The sequence below is a fragment of the Loxodonta africana genome, chromosome 25 (genome assembly GCF_030014295.1).
Source record: "Loxodonta africana isolate mLoxAfr1 chromosome 25, mLoxAfr1.hap2, whole genome shotgun sequence".
NCBI lineage: Eukaryota > Metazoa > Chordata > Mammalia > Proboscidea > Elephantidae > Loxodonta > Loxodonta africana.
In genome coordinates this window covers 38,861,106-38,875,739 of record NC_087366.1, presented here as the reverse complement: position 1 = coordinate 38,875,739, position 14,634 = coordinate 38,861,106, and the positions used below count along the sequence as shown (strand labels likewise).

The following is a 14,634-nucleotide window of genomic DNA, read 5'->3' as shown; positions in this document are numbered from 1 at the left end:
ACATTAGACATTCCACTCAATTTAAGAGCTCCCATCAGTCACATGAGCAGTGTTCACCGTTTTCCCTGTCTTCGTGGTTACCTCTTCACACAAAGAAAGTGAAACAAACTCTCTCTTCCTAGGAATGTTTCAAAATGGGAACTAAATGTGTTAGACAAAAACTGACTTAAAACGCCCTCCGATTCCACTCTATTTCCATGTTTATAGAGAAAGGGGTACCAATCACTTATTTTCAGTAAGTAAAATGATCAGTTACTCACAAATCATATTTTGATGTAGGGCAACAGTAATAACAATTTTCATAATCTGGTGTGTGCCACAACGCTGTATTTTTGAATTTTGTTTCACTCATTATCCACTATGATGTATGGGATTTTTTTTTTTTAAATGGGGATAGTGATGCAAAGTTTATAATGCTCTCATTTTATATTTATTTATGTTTTCAACTGTTTATCAAAATATATTTTGCACTGACATCCTTCATACTTCATTGCTTTCAATATTTGGCCAACTTTTGTATATAATCATTCTTTTGGAATAATACAATTTCATAAATAAATAAAACTGAAGAGATATATCACCAAAATACAAATATTCAATGATGAAACATACACTTCATTCCATCCTCCATCCCCAAGCCCTACCCTTTGAAACTTGCAACATCAATGGCCAGAGCAAACTCTACTTTTTTGATTTCTCCATTCTTAACATGCAAGTGTTTCTCACATAATAATTTGCTTTCATAAATATCAGAATCAGTAGTCACAGCTTCATTATGTTTCCTTTTCACTGGGCACAAAATAAAGACCATGGAATTTTGAATTCTTGATCAGATTGCATTTACATATGATTAATAAAATAATCCAAGAGCCGGCACTATCAATGTCACGAAAATGCCCATGAAGGTCACAAGGAAAGCCCGCCTAAACGAACCCGGTAAGCAACACTTCCACGCACATCACGTTATTCTCCCACCTATTGATAATCCATCGAATAGGGATCCAGGCTTGTTCATAAGCAAGTTTCCTAGACAATTGGCAATCTAAACTTTAAAGAGACAATTTCATTGCCCTGCCATTGGACACTTCACCAAGCACAAATCCTAATTTTTATACTTACCAAGTACCTTTCTGAGGACACGCTCACTAAGATGAGATCATCCCCCACTCGGACTTTCTCTCCTTCTGATCGCTGCTTGGAGGCGGGGTGTATTGTCCACCAACAAGCCTCACCTGTGGGATGATTGAAAAATGAAACATAGAGAAGTACCTCAAATCTATTTCTTTGTCAGTTACTCCAGAATAAAAGGGGGCAATGAAATAAATCTTCGAAATCACTTTCCTAAGACCAAACTCTTCCATGCGCACAAATTTCAGAAACAAAAAGTAATCTCTTGGACCATGAAAATAAAAAAAAAATTAAGCCAAATTAGCTTAGGATAAGGCATAATGAAATGCAAAGATTCTTCATAGACACAGTTTGTAACATCTTGAGAATGTTGGTGTCTTTCCCCACCCACTAAGCGTTGCTTAAAAAGGATATTTAGGCTAACACAAAACCAACTTCTCTGGTCATGCTGATCTGATAGTGTTCTTTAAACAACCACACTGTTCATGCTGCTCTCTGTGATAACATCTAGTGTATTTGCCATTTGATTTTCACAAGAACTTGAGGTTTTGCAATGCTACAATTTTATTATAACAACAACAACAAAAACTCTCAGTACTTTTTGGGATGCTGATTCAAAAAAGATATGCAAAATGTTGTCATCTCTAATTTTACTAAGCTGTCCCTTATGTAAAATGAAAAAAAAGTAAAATGCAAAGTCTTCAGAGCATTGAGAGTAAGAACTTAAGTAAGGACCATTTTTGCCTACTTACATCCTGTGAAAAGATACATGTGCTAATATGTACCTTTTTGATTCAAAAATATGTAAATGCATGTCTGTGTGGACAGTTATGTGGCCAAATGCCATGTTGGCAGAGAGATGTAGGAGACCTCCATTTTCTACTTTTTTGTTTGGTTGGTGACATTGAATATGTTACATTTTTAGATTTAAAAATATTTGCAGATGAAGAATAACAACAGAGTTATGCAGTAATACTTCCCGAATTAATCAGTGCAAATGAATATGGATAACACTCAGCATATAGTCAGTACTGATTTTCTATTCAAACCCATAAAAAGAATACAGTTAAAGGCTAGTTTTACCATGCAACTAATTACGTGGGAATGACCGATAGAGACAATATACACTTCTTCCTTCTGCGAGAAACGTTCCTTAGAAAGTCATTCATTTTTTCCTAACTCCATCTGAAGAATATTCATCTGAGGTATCTTCTATCATGTCTCATGACTTGTTCCAACCAATCCCTGCAGGGCTCTCTCTGACTACAAGGCCAATACCTCCCTGGGTGCTCACCTGTTGTGTCTTCTTGCAAACCCACATCGAAGGCCAGTTTATCAGTTGAAGACCGGGAGGTGGACAAACAGGATAGATACTACAAAACAGAGTCAGTGGTTGTCATTAAATGTTCGTAGTCATATCTCTTTCTTGTTCTGCACATAAATTAGTATTCGTCTATCTCTGCTGTATCAGTCCTTTCCTTCAAAGCCAGCGCCCAGATTTCTAAGTGTCTGTAAGGCAGAACAACGCTTACACAGCATTCATCAGGAGCGACGTTCTAAAGGAAATGTGGTCTCTTTCCTCTTATCAAAGACTAAAGCGCAGTGCTCTGTCAGTAAAAGAAGAGTGGCTGGGATGTGTTTGCACACCTCTACCTCCATGTGATATTCATGATCATAAGTAAAAGCACAACCTGATCTGATAGTCATCTTCCACCCAAACAGAAATTCGAAAACTATTCACTTTTTTCTCTTAGTTTTGTTTTCATCCAAAAAAAGGTAACCCTTGGAAATCCATCCAGAATTGACTGTGGTGTGTGGTATGTCACACTACAGAGAGTGTTATCATGTGCACGTACATGTACACTTCCCTAACAGAAACCAAACTCTCACAACGCCATCCTCTCTTTGCTTTCTTTTTCCCCTTGGGCTTTCCTAACTCTATATTCTTTGACATAAACTTCAGAATCATTTTCAGGCCAAGTCCTCTACCCTCACCCCAACCTCAAAAACCTTGTTAAGGGTTATAAGAACAGGGACACAAAAATGAATGAGGTATGAGCTCAAAGCATACCACCGTCTACACTGACCAGGTGCCCTGCCGACAAGACTGGGAGCCCTACTCAGAGTCCTGAGAGACAACATTGCGGAGTGAAAAAGCTCAGAGCCCCTACAACACTGAACAACTAGTGCAAAAGCTAGACAATTCCTGCTGTGCAGCAGGGCCCATCCAGCTAAGTAGGTGTATGTAAGTGTGAGAAGGCAGGGGATGTGCAGATCTGGGCACAGATATGTTTGCAACTTAGATGGAAGACAGTTCAATGGGGATAGGAAATAAAACTGACCTGAAGAACTCTGATTCTGTCTCTTGACTGCAAAGCACTGGCTCCCTCACTTATTGGAAAGGGGCTTAGATGGTCCCCAAATATGTCTTTAGCCAGTGAGGAGTGTGAATCTGACAGGCAGCCCATGATGATCCCTGAGGGGTGTAGATTTCAGATTTAAACCATTCAACATCTACCTTTGAGAAAAAGTGTCAGCTCTATAACACTCAGACTTCACAGGCAAAAAACATAAGGTGATTCCTACTTATTAAAATCTTCCATAATATTTCTTAATAATATTACAGTACTGGGCAGCATCACTATTAACATACCTTCTGTTCTCTAATATCCACAGCAGCTCTGAGGTAGATACTATCATTATTCCACTAAATGTTAATGGAAGTTCCATAGGGTAAGGACTTGGTCTTACAACTGGAACTAACACCTAGAACAGCGGTGCTAAAAAACACAGCAGGTCCTCGATATTATTCATTGAATACACGGACAAATGTCCAAATGCAATTACATGCTTAGGGAGGTTCAATGAGGTGTCCAAAGCTATTCAGCAAGTGGCGACGTGAAACTGGATCCAGATCTAACAACCAGTTCAAGGATCTTAGCCCCTTTGCTATGCATAGGGAGTAGTTTTCTTAAAACACTCCTTCGCATTTTATTGTTCAAGTTATTTCATGTGGTTTATGTGATTTAATTGTTATTGAAATCGAAATTCTTTCTATGTTGGTTTAGTGAATGATTGCTATATACAAAAAAGCTAGTTTTATATATTTGTCTCATATCCAGCCACTTATGAAAGTATTTGGCTTGATTTCATACATTAGCATATTGGTGGAGACTTTCAGAATGACGTAGACAGCAATGATGATAGCGATGACAGAACGAATTCTTGTTTTTGTTTGTTTTAGTTAATTTTTATCAAGAATGGTATCAGTGTACCACAATTAAGTATGATGTTGGCTATTAATTGGACTTTGGTATTCTTTATGATTGAGGAAATAATCACCAATGATTAGTACAAGAGTCTTTATTAGGAATGGGCGTTGAGTTTTACTAAAGACCCTTTTCAGCACTTGATAAAATGATCATGATTTTTCTTATTTGACTTATGTGATGTAGCACATTAATGGAAATGATATTAAGCCATCATTAAAATCAGATCTACACTTTTCCTATACTTCTTTTCCTATACTGTTGAATTCCATTAACCAGCCCTTTAAATCAGATTTTCACATCAATATTCATAATTCACTGGGTTTTTTTAATTCATAATTGAGATCCATAATTATTTTTGTGTGTGTGTGTGAGCTTGTTGAATACTGGTATTGAGGCTATGCTTAGTCTCCTGCTTTGAAACATGTTATGTAATACAGGAATTATCTCATCCTCAAAAGTTTAATAGAACAATAAGAAAAAAGAATAAAGAATGATCAATTATATTATACCTCTAGACATCTGAACATCATGTAGCCACTAAAATTATATTGATGGAGAATTTAAATATCATTGAAAAACTGCTTATGCTATGATAATATGTAAAAAAAAAAATCAGAATATAATTTTGGTTTCATAAAAAGATCTCAATTATGTAAAAAAAATTAAGAAGAGAAAAAAAATTGAAAACATTTTTAGAAGTTCCAAATTAGGTTTTCTCTCTTCAATGTGATCATAAAGAATTTTCTTCTTTTATTTCTAAATCTTAATAGAATGAATATCTATGGCTTTTATAATTTAAACAAGCATTTAAAAGAATTGAATAAAACTATTATAAATATATGGAAAGCAGAGAATGAGAAAATTGTTCTTGTGAGAAGCCTGGTAGGTAATTAGGTGAAATAAGGAACTGATTCTGAAAAAGAAAAAGGACATCTAGTTAAGGAAAAAAAAAAAAAGTTGGTAGAAATGACAGGGGAGTTCACAGGTAGATTTTATTTTTTAATCTTATCTTTCAGTAAGGATGCTTTAGTTCTCTAATGAAATGACTAAAATAAAATGAAATTTTTAAAAGTTTAACTGTCATTCCTCTCTCCTCTAAAATTAGTCCATCCAGATATTACACTTAGGAACAATAGAACAGAAAGGCCTTAAAAAGTCTTCTAAGTTCACACTCATAGAGAAAATGAAACAGGGTACAAAGAGACTAAATACATACATCCAAGCTTATGAGTGCCATCACTGAAATGCTATTGCCAACACTTCCTGAATGTGCATCTCCAATGGATCAGCAGGTCTACTCACCATGCCGCTATAGGAATGGCGTAGCAATATGGCATGTCCATAGAGGAGGGTTCGATGACCACCTCCTTGAGCCGTCTGCATGGAGAGAAGAAAGGGGAGAGAAGAGAAAAACACAAAGTATAAACTTAAGTAAATAACTGCTCTGTTGCTCTCCAGGAACTTTGCTCAGGAAGAAAGAATAAAGTTAAGAGCTATTGCAGACAAGCAAAATGCTGTGGAAAGAAAATTTAAATTGGGATAAAGCTACCAAAGGAACTCCTGTGGGATTAGCATTTGATCCAGTGTTTGAAGACTGAACTTGATTTCAGGAAACAGGGGAGTCACTTCCTGATTTCTCTCTTGCCATTCGGAGCCCTGGTGGCACAGTGGTTAAGAGCTCGGCTTCTAACCAAAAGGTCAGCAGTTCAAATCCACCAGCTGCTCCTTGGAAACCCTATGGGGCAGTTCTACTCTGTCCTATAGGGTCTCTATAAGTCAGAACCAACTCGATGGCACCTAACAACAACAACATCATTCATTCAGATGCCCTACTCTGTCAATTCAATTGGTAAATACTTCCTGTGCTTGTTTCCCATTTTCTTTCTCATTAGCTCAAATCCTTAGCATCTCTCATCTGGGTAAAAGCAATAGCTTCCTAGCTAGTCTTTTTGCCTCCTATCTCTCTTCCACATCACCAGCAAGCTTTCCGTGACACTTAGAATATAATCCCGCCCCTTACAAGAGCATATGAGGTCCTGCTTGACACGGCCCCTACCTTCCTTTCCATCCACACCTCATTTCCTTCCCTCTTACTTCACTCTAGCTACTTCTTTCAGTTCCAAAATGTGTCTCACACCTAATTATTTCTGCAGCTGCAAAGGCTGTTCTTAACTGCTTTATCATTTTCCATGTCTCACCTTCAAATGTCACTCTCCAGAAAGGCCTCTTCTGACCTCTAAACAAGGTTGAAAATCCCCTTCTACGCCCTATTTTTTATCACAAACCCTGATGTTTCCTTCATAACACTTATCATAATTTGTAATTATTTATTCGTAGTTTACTTAGCTATCGTCTGTCTTCCCCATTATACTGTAGCTTCCATTGACAGGCACCATGGATACCTTGGTCACCACTATATCCCAGATCTCTAGCAAAATGTCTGGCATGTGCTAAGCACTAAATATATGTTTGTTCAATGAATGAGTATTCCTAAAACGCAAAACTGATCATATCACCTCCAGGCTTCAAACTGTTTCATACATCTAATTGCTTATAGAATCGGGTCCACACTCTTATATGAAAAAGGGAAGCCCTTCCCAAGTGTTCGCCTACCTGAAACTCACCTGGAGAAAAAAAACATAGGTTCCTGGGCCTTGATATTCTGATACAGTAGGTCAGAGAATTCTCATTTCAAAAATCTCCCAGGTAATACTGATATTACTAGGTTAGGGGCCACATGTTGAGTGATATCAGCATAAAGGACATTTAGTCTCAAACCGTTCTAGCCTCATCCCCCATGACTCTATGTTGCAAACACTTTCACTTCCTTGAATATGCTTGCTGCTTTCATGCTGCCCTGTCCTGGATTATAACCTTCCCTCTATCTTTAGTCTATCTTTAGTCTCCTCGGCCTTACAAACTATGTTTTAAAACTCAGGTTAAGGGCGACCTCCTCCATGAAGCTTCACCTGGCTCCCTGAAAGGATGCTGACAGTTCAAGGTTTACACCTATACTTTGGCTCGATTACTCTACATTGCAATCGCCTTTCTCTCCTTGACCAGACTGTGAGCTTCTCAAGGGCAGTGACCCTGTCCTGACTATCATTTGACACCGGGTTCTTAGCACAATACCTGGCCACAGGAAGCAATTCAATAAATACTTGTTGAATGACAAATGAATGGATGAGGGGGATCTGTTTCTGGCTGACTGAGAAGTAAGAGTCAAAGCATCATGACATGTCACCTCAAGGTGTTTGAGAAGGAGGAAGGGACTGTGGGATGATGGTATCAGGTTGCCCAGAGAAACATAATGGGAACTATAAAATTAGAGCAGGGTAAGATCATGGGAAGTATAGAGTTTTACACTAAGGAGTTTGCACTTCTCTCTGTAGGAAAAGGAAGTGTAAGGATTTTTAGGATGAAAATGATATCGACCTATACTTTACCAAGTACAGGAGAAAGTAATTTAATATCCAATATTATTAAACCTTCTTTACTAAAAGCATATCTTCTCCCTATTATTCCATATAATAGTTCTTAAATTATTTTATTTGTTAGGCTTCTGAGACCTCAGAACCATTCTTAAAATGGATATTAAAAACCATTACAAAAAAGAAAAGGTACTTTTTCACATTCTGAAAGAAAAGGGGAAAACCTACTTTACAAAATTATATTCCTTCAGAGAATGAGGCTATCTCTAGGGTGTACTTATATTTTCCATAATACATTTGATTCATTGTGTCCGAGACAAATTTTATTGTCCTTGTTTGGTCTGGATTATTTTGATGGAGGCTTATCTTATCATATCAGATTTAAGTCCCAAAGCTATAAAATCCAGCTGAACTTTAATAATACTCGACAGTCACACCGCTCAAAACAGATTTTTTAAAATGAACGACGATGCCTTAGATTTAACCTAAAAGTACTAAGCGCTCCTTTTACTCTAAACTTTTGCCTATGCATTCCACACACACACATAGTATATACAGGTGTATGTGTGTATACATATCTGTGTGTACACACACACCAAACCAAACCAAACCATTGCTGTCAAGCCAATTCCAACTCATGGCAACCCCACGTGTTGCATAGTAGAGCTGTGCTCCACAGGGTTTTCAAGGCTGTGATCTTTCAGAAGTAGATTGCCAGGCCTTTCTTCTGAGGCACCCCGGGTGGGTTTGAACCACCAATCCCTTAGTTAGTAGCCAAGCACTGAGCCACTTCCACCACCCAGGGTGTGTGTGTCTGTCTCTCTCTCTCTCTCTGTATATATATATATACACATATATAATGTTCAAATTGGTTAAGCTAAGAGGAGATCTTTTAGTGTCTGAATTTTCTTTCAGTTATAGACTTTAAGCGATTAGATAATTACAGATTTTACAGTATAGATTTTCTATTTAAATGCTGATTCATGCCACAGATTGAGTTTTAATAGGAGTCTTGTAAAAACCTTCAAATAAGTCATACTAAATCAATTTTCTTACTTAAAAGCACAAGTCATAGTGAATACTAGGTGAATACAATTTCTGTTGCACGGTGTGCAGTATCTTTCCTCTAACCTGTAATATTAAATGATACTACTCGAAGTGGATCTGATTCAGGAAAAATGTGTAATTTCCACTCTTGAACATGGGGGATAACTTGTGCATTCATTCAACAAACATTTATCAGAAGACTTGTGTACGTGAGGTGTATGCAAAGAAGTATCTTGATTCTTTTCTTGTGTCAATTTTCTTTTTAAGCTTGACCTGATCTTTGCTTTAATTTAATCCAACAAATATTTACGGACTCCCTCTGATATACCAAACTTTATCAGAATAGTCGTACCACCTAGCCACTTCTAGGGTTATTCCTTCAGCTTCTACAACACCCCACCTTAGGTGGACTACAGGACTGCCGAAGAGCAATTTCAATTAAACAAAAGGCTATCATTGCTTGGCAATATATCATTAAGAGGAGTAATTCAGTACCTGGAATAAGAGATCCATTTTCCCTCTAAATCCCCCAAACCTAAAACTAAGCACTCTGAAACAACCACATTAAGATACATGGATCCGGCCAGGGCCAACTAAATGAGAGTCCATCAAGCAAATGGGGCAAGTCTAAGGTTGGCCTGCCTTTCAAGATAACACGTAGGAAAAATGATCCGAGTGTGTTTTAAGTTTACAAAGTAATTGTTCCTTAGGATCTAGGACTCTCATAAACTAAGTGTTTTTAATTGCACAAATTAAAGGACAATTAGGAAATTAAATTTTACATAACACAAATAAGCCTTCAATGCACTTTAATGCCATCTTTACTTTAAATAGTCTTGCTAATTCTCCAGTAAAGAATATTAGGATGAAAGAAACACTCTTTCCTATTCATTTGAAAAACATTTATCGGTAGGCCACTGTGTGAGCCACAGGGCACGAGGTGCCAAGGATATTATACAAAAAGCTCCCGAACTGTGTTCCTCAGCCTTATGAATGAGGGTTTTCTCTGAAAACTCTGATTATTCATTCATTCGAGAAATATTTACTGAGTCCCATGTAATTTCCTTCAAAATATTGGCATACTAGTAGCAAAGAAACGGAGGTTTAAAAGTTATACCTTCGTCTATTTCCGACACCTCCAACTATTTGAAGAAGAAGCACATCCTTTTAGAAAACTATCATTTGGACTTACATGTCTTTCAAGGAAACTCCTAAACGTGACACAGGCCCTACCTGACCCTAGAAATGCAGCCTGTCTGCGTACTGCTGCCCTCCTCTAATTGCCTGAGTCTATGGTGTGGCTGATGAGATGTCCCTGTCCTTCTTCATGACCCTCAGCAGAACTAGAGCCTGAAGAATGCTCTGCTAGACGACTATTGTCTCCTATAGATGACCGGGAATTCCTGGGTTGTGCAAACGGTTAACGCATTTAGCTGCTCACTGAAAGGTTAGAGGTTCGAGTCCACCCACAGCTTCCTTGGAAGAAAGGCCTGCGATCTCCTTTTGAGAAATCAGCCATTGAAAACTCTGTGGAGCACAGTTCAAGTCTGATAAACGAGATCACTATGAGCTGGACCTGACTCAACAGCAACTAGTTATTATAGACAACGGTCTTCTACATCAAGGAAGTGTCTCTCTCTCATAAGAATAAAAAATGAACATTTCTGAACTCTTCACAAACATCTACATTTCTGGCATAGGAGAGCCAAGAATAATAAAAGATTAAATTGACTTCTTGAAAATATCAGTTTAAAAAGTTGTTTTTTTTTTTTTTTTCCTCAGTTCTGTGTATGGGTTTTGTTTCATTACCTCTCAGATAACCAACCGGGTTAATATTCAACAGCTGTGTAAACAAACTCACGAAATATAAGTGGATAAAAATAGCCCAGAGTACATTCTATTTACAAATTAGTTTAGTATCAACTTCCTATTCTTAGGTAGTCCTACGCCTCTGGCTTTCCAGGATCTTGCCAAAAAATATCCAATTAGGGGATGCACTTTGTAGATACTTCTATGGCAACATTTATTTAGAATATTATGCTGTCAGAGAACATAATTTATTTATCTGTTATTCCTATTTGTGGAGAAAGAGGCCAGTTGAGTCATTCTAGCTACATTTAAGGTATTACTATTGTAGCCATGGTGACACAATAGTTAAGAGCTTGGCTGCTAACCAGAAGGTTGGCAGTTCGAACCCACCACCTGCTCCTTGGAAACCCCATGGAGCAGTTCCACTCTGTCCTATAGGGTCACTATGAGTCGGAATCAACTCGACAGCAATGGGTTTATCATAACTTATCAAGTGGCAGGGACCGAAAGCCACTGGACATGAAACCAGAATAGTAATGACCAACATAAACTAAGGAGATAAAACACATGAAAGTTCCTGGCTCTGTGGTTTTTAAATATACATTTGCTATATATATTTACTTACTAATATGCCTATTGTATTATGGCTGAGTAAAGGAATTTAATTTGCTAACTATATAAAATCTAAATACTGTAAGGCCTTCTGTTTTTCTAATCATCTTTTCTGTAGAAAAATGCTATGGTAATCAAACGTAGGACATTTCTTAGGGTCATGATGAGTCGAAATCAACTCGACAGCAATGGGTTTGGTTTGATTTTTGGTATTATGCAAGAGGGTTTTTAAAAAACAAATCAGACTCAATGGAAGAACTTTTCTATATCCCTTGACTTTAAAATACAGCATGCCTTTTAGAAATAAAACAACAGAATCTGAAAAGTAAGCTTATTTTAGACAACACTGAACTAGATCCTCCAAATTAAAAAACGATAAACAACAGAAGGAAATTGTGTTAGAGAATTTTTGTGGTATTCAGATATTTAAGTAGGGAAGGTTTTAAGTTGACCTTCAAATACTAATAGTAATATGTGAGAAATAGAAAGCTTAGATGCTTTGAGAAGAAAAAAGAGAAATACATCTGCAGGCTTTCCTGAGAAGGACTTACTGAGAATGGGAGCAGCGCATAAAGCGCAAGAGCAACAAACGGGTTGCTCAGTCCCACACTTCAGTCTTCCCGTTGGTCCCTGACAGCAGAAGACACTGAAGCAGTCCTGCCATCTTTGAGTAGTGAGTCATACGACAGGATCCCAGCTTCTTAATAATAACAATTACAATCAACTGGCTTCACTGAAAAATTAAGGTGTCTGACAAAGCTGGTTGAACATTGTCAAAACAGTCATTGGCAACAGATAGCTTACTTGTGATGGTGTCTTGACCAAACGTTTCTGGAGGAAACAGATCAGGCTTATGATGGCACTAACCACTGTTGGAATAAACAAATCTGTCTTGGAGGAAGTACAGCCAGAATGCTTTTCAAAAGCAAGGATGGCGAGACTTTGTCTCACATACTTTGGCCATGTTATCAGGAGGGATCAGTCCTTGGAGAAGGACATCATGCTTGACAAACTAGAGGACCAGCAAAAAAGAGGATAACTCTCAACAAGATAGATTGACACAGTGGCTGCAACAATGGGCTCAAGCATAACAATGATCATGCGAACAGCGCAGGACCAGGAAATGTTTCGTTCTGTTATACACAGGGTCACTGTGAGTCGGAACTGACTCGACGGAACCTAACAACAACAACAATCACTGTTTGGTAGTTGCTGAGTGGAGGCAGTCAATGTGCTCAACTGCTAACTGAAAGGCTGGAGGTTCCAGTCCACCCAGAGGCAACACAGAAGAGAGAGCTGGTGATCTACTTCTAAAAAAATCAGCCATTAAAAACTCCATGGAGCACAGTTCTACTCTGACACACATGGGGTCAGCAAGACGGGGAAACTGACTCCACAGCAACTGGTTTATTCACTGTTTAGCCCAACAAACAGGAACGGGCTCCCTCAACAAGAAAGCGTCCGTCTGCTTCTGGGAAGTTAAACAATGTATTTCCATGGCAGAAACCCAAACTAAATCATGATTGAAAGGTGAAAGCTGCCTGAAATTCAGCATCCTTTTCCTTTTAAGTGGCTTAAATTACTATAATTTCATGCATATGACCTCCCCTTAATCAAATTCTAACTTTCCAGATCATCCAACCCAGGTATGAAAATAAGCCATTGGCCTTCTGGCCTCACAGTTAAAAGAAAGAAATCAGAGCCTAATTAAATTATCTGGGGCACACCACCTGTTTTTAACTGATTCTACATCATCTTTCTGTTTTCACTTTTTAAAAATACGAATCTGGATATGTTAATTTATGTGCTGATAATACAGTAAATGAAAACAAAAAAAAAATACGAATCTGGTCTCATGAACGAGCTTGAGATATCTGTTTCAGGAAACTATTCTCTTCACCCTTCAAGGGGAGAAGTAATAAAATGGGTTTAGTCAGTGCAGACTTAGCAAGAAAAACTGGATTTTTTCTAACCTGACTTCATTAGTTTATATTTGCAAGGAGAGAAAACAGTCAGATCTTGCTGCTGCTTATTACGTTTTGCCAACCAGAGCCCTTATTTCAGGATATGTCTAATTTAGTGATGAACAATGTCCTTATCTTCTCAATGGAAACCCTGGTGGCATAGTTGTTAAGAGCTATGGCTGCCAACCAAAAGGCTGGCAGTTTGAATCCACCAGACACTCCTCGGAAACCCTGTGGGGCAGCACTACTCTGTCCTGTAGGGTCGCTAGGAGTCAGAATCAACTCGACAGCAGCGAGTTTTGGGTTTTTATCTCTCAATGTAATAATAATATTTTCTACTGAAAAATGATAGCTGGAGTTATTTGACATTTTGGAAGATGTTTTGTGTCCTTTGTTGATAACCCAAACCCACTATCCTTTGTTGATAGACTCCTTCAAAAAGTTGTTCCATTCTGTCATCTCATCCAAACTACCAAATTCTTACGGTTTGTGACTAGGTCCAGTTTTTGGTACTCCACAATACACCTGGCTTGCTTTTGCAATATATGAACAAGAGACTTTGCTATGTTAACTCAACAGACAGACCTGAGTACTCTGCTTCCTTTCTACAATGCAATTTTTTAAATCTAGATCTGAAATTTGGATTTAAAACTTTTCAGAGGTTATACCTTTTGAAAGAAACTTCTTTTGATGTTCTAAATTATATATCAAGCCTTTATTAACTGAATACAATTAAATTTATCTCTACATTGTTTCTCAGATTTTAGAATAAAAAATTAAAGCTCATGAGTATTATATGAGAAGTGTGGAAGGTATAGAAGGAAATGAAAATTTTTTTCTATTGTATGACCTGAAGTAACTACATACTGCTCTTTCTCTCACTCACGCCATATTTTCTTCATTGACACAACCAGGTATTATACTCTTCTCTTCTCTTTTGTGTCCTTTAAAACTTTCTCCATCAAGAAATGAAAAGGGGTTGAATTTATGTCTTCTGAAGTAGGTAATAAGACAGTAGTTTCTTGGTGCCTCTTCTAATTTCTCAGAGTCTGAATCTCCTATGTATTAATTCATACAAGAGTGCTTAAAGACAAAACAGCCAATATAACCTTCAGAGTGAAAATCCTAAATGGAGAGCTATATATTAAAAAAAAAATCTATTTTTATGGGAGAAATTTCTCATGTTGGCTAAATAAATACTAATATGTCAAAATATAACCCAATGACATCAAATGTTTGTTAACCATTCAATCTAAACATGTGATTCATTTATTTGAGCTTAAATTTTCCAAAGCTTGATTTCATTTTTTAACTTTAAAATATAAGAAAGCCGCCACGATCTTAATTATAACCAAACTTAAAGCGCACAGG

General features: G+C 37.5%; 1 protein-coding gene across 1 annotated transcript in view; it reads right to left on the bottom strand.

Annotated features, from left to right (window-relative positions):
• Window positions 1–5,485: 5,485 nt before the first annotated feature.
• The window catches only part of LOC111750913 (ryanodine receptor 2-like), a 43,172-nt gene continuing 34,023 nt past the window's right edge, over window positions 5,486–14,634 (bottom strand). Inside the window, exon 4 of the mRNA XM_023549154.2 lies at window positions 5,486–5,777. Within this exon, the coding sequence (XP_023404922.2) occupies window positions 5,637–5,777 (141 nt within the window). The 3' untranslated portion in view covers window positions 5,486–5,636. The remainder of the gene's footprint in view (window positions 5,778–14,634) is intronic.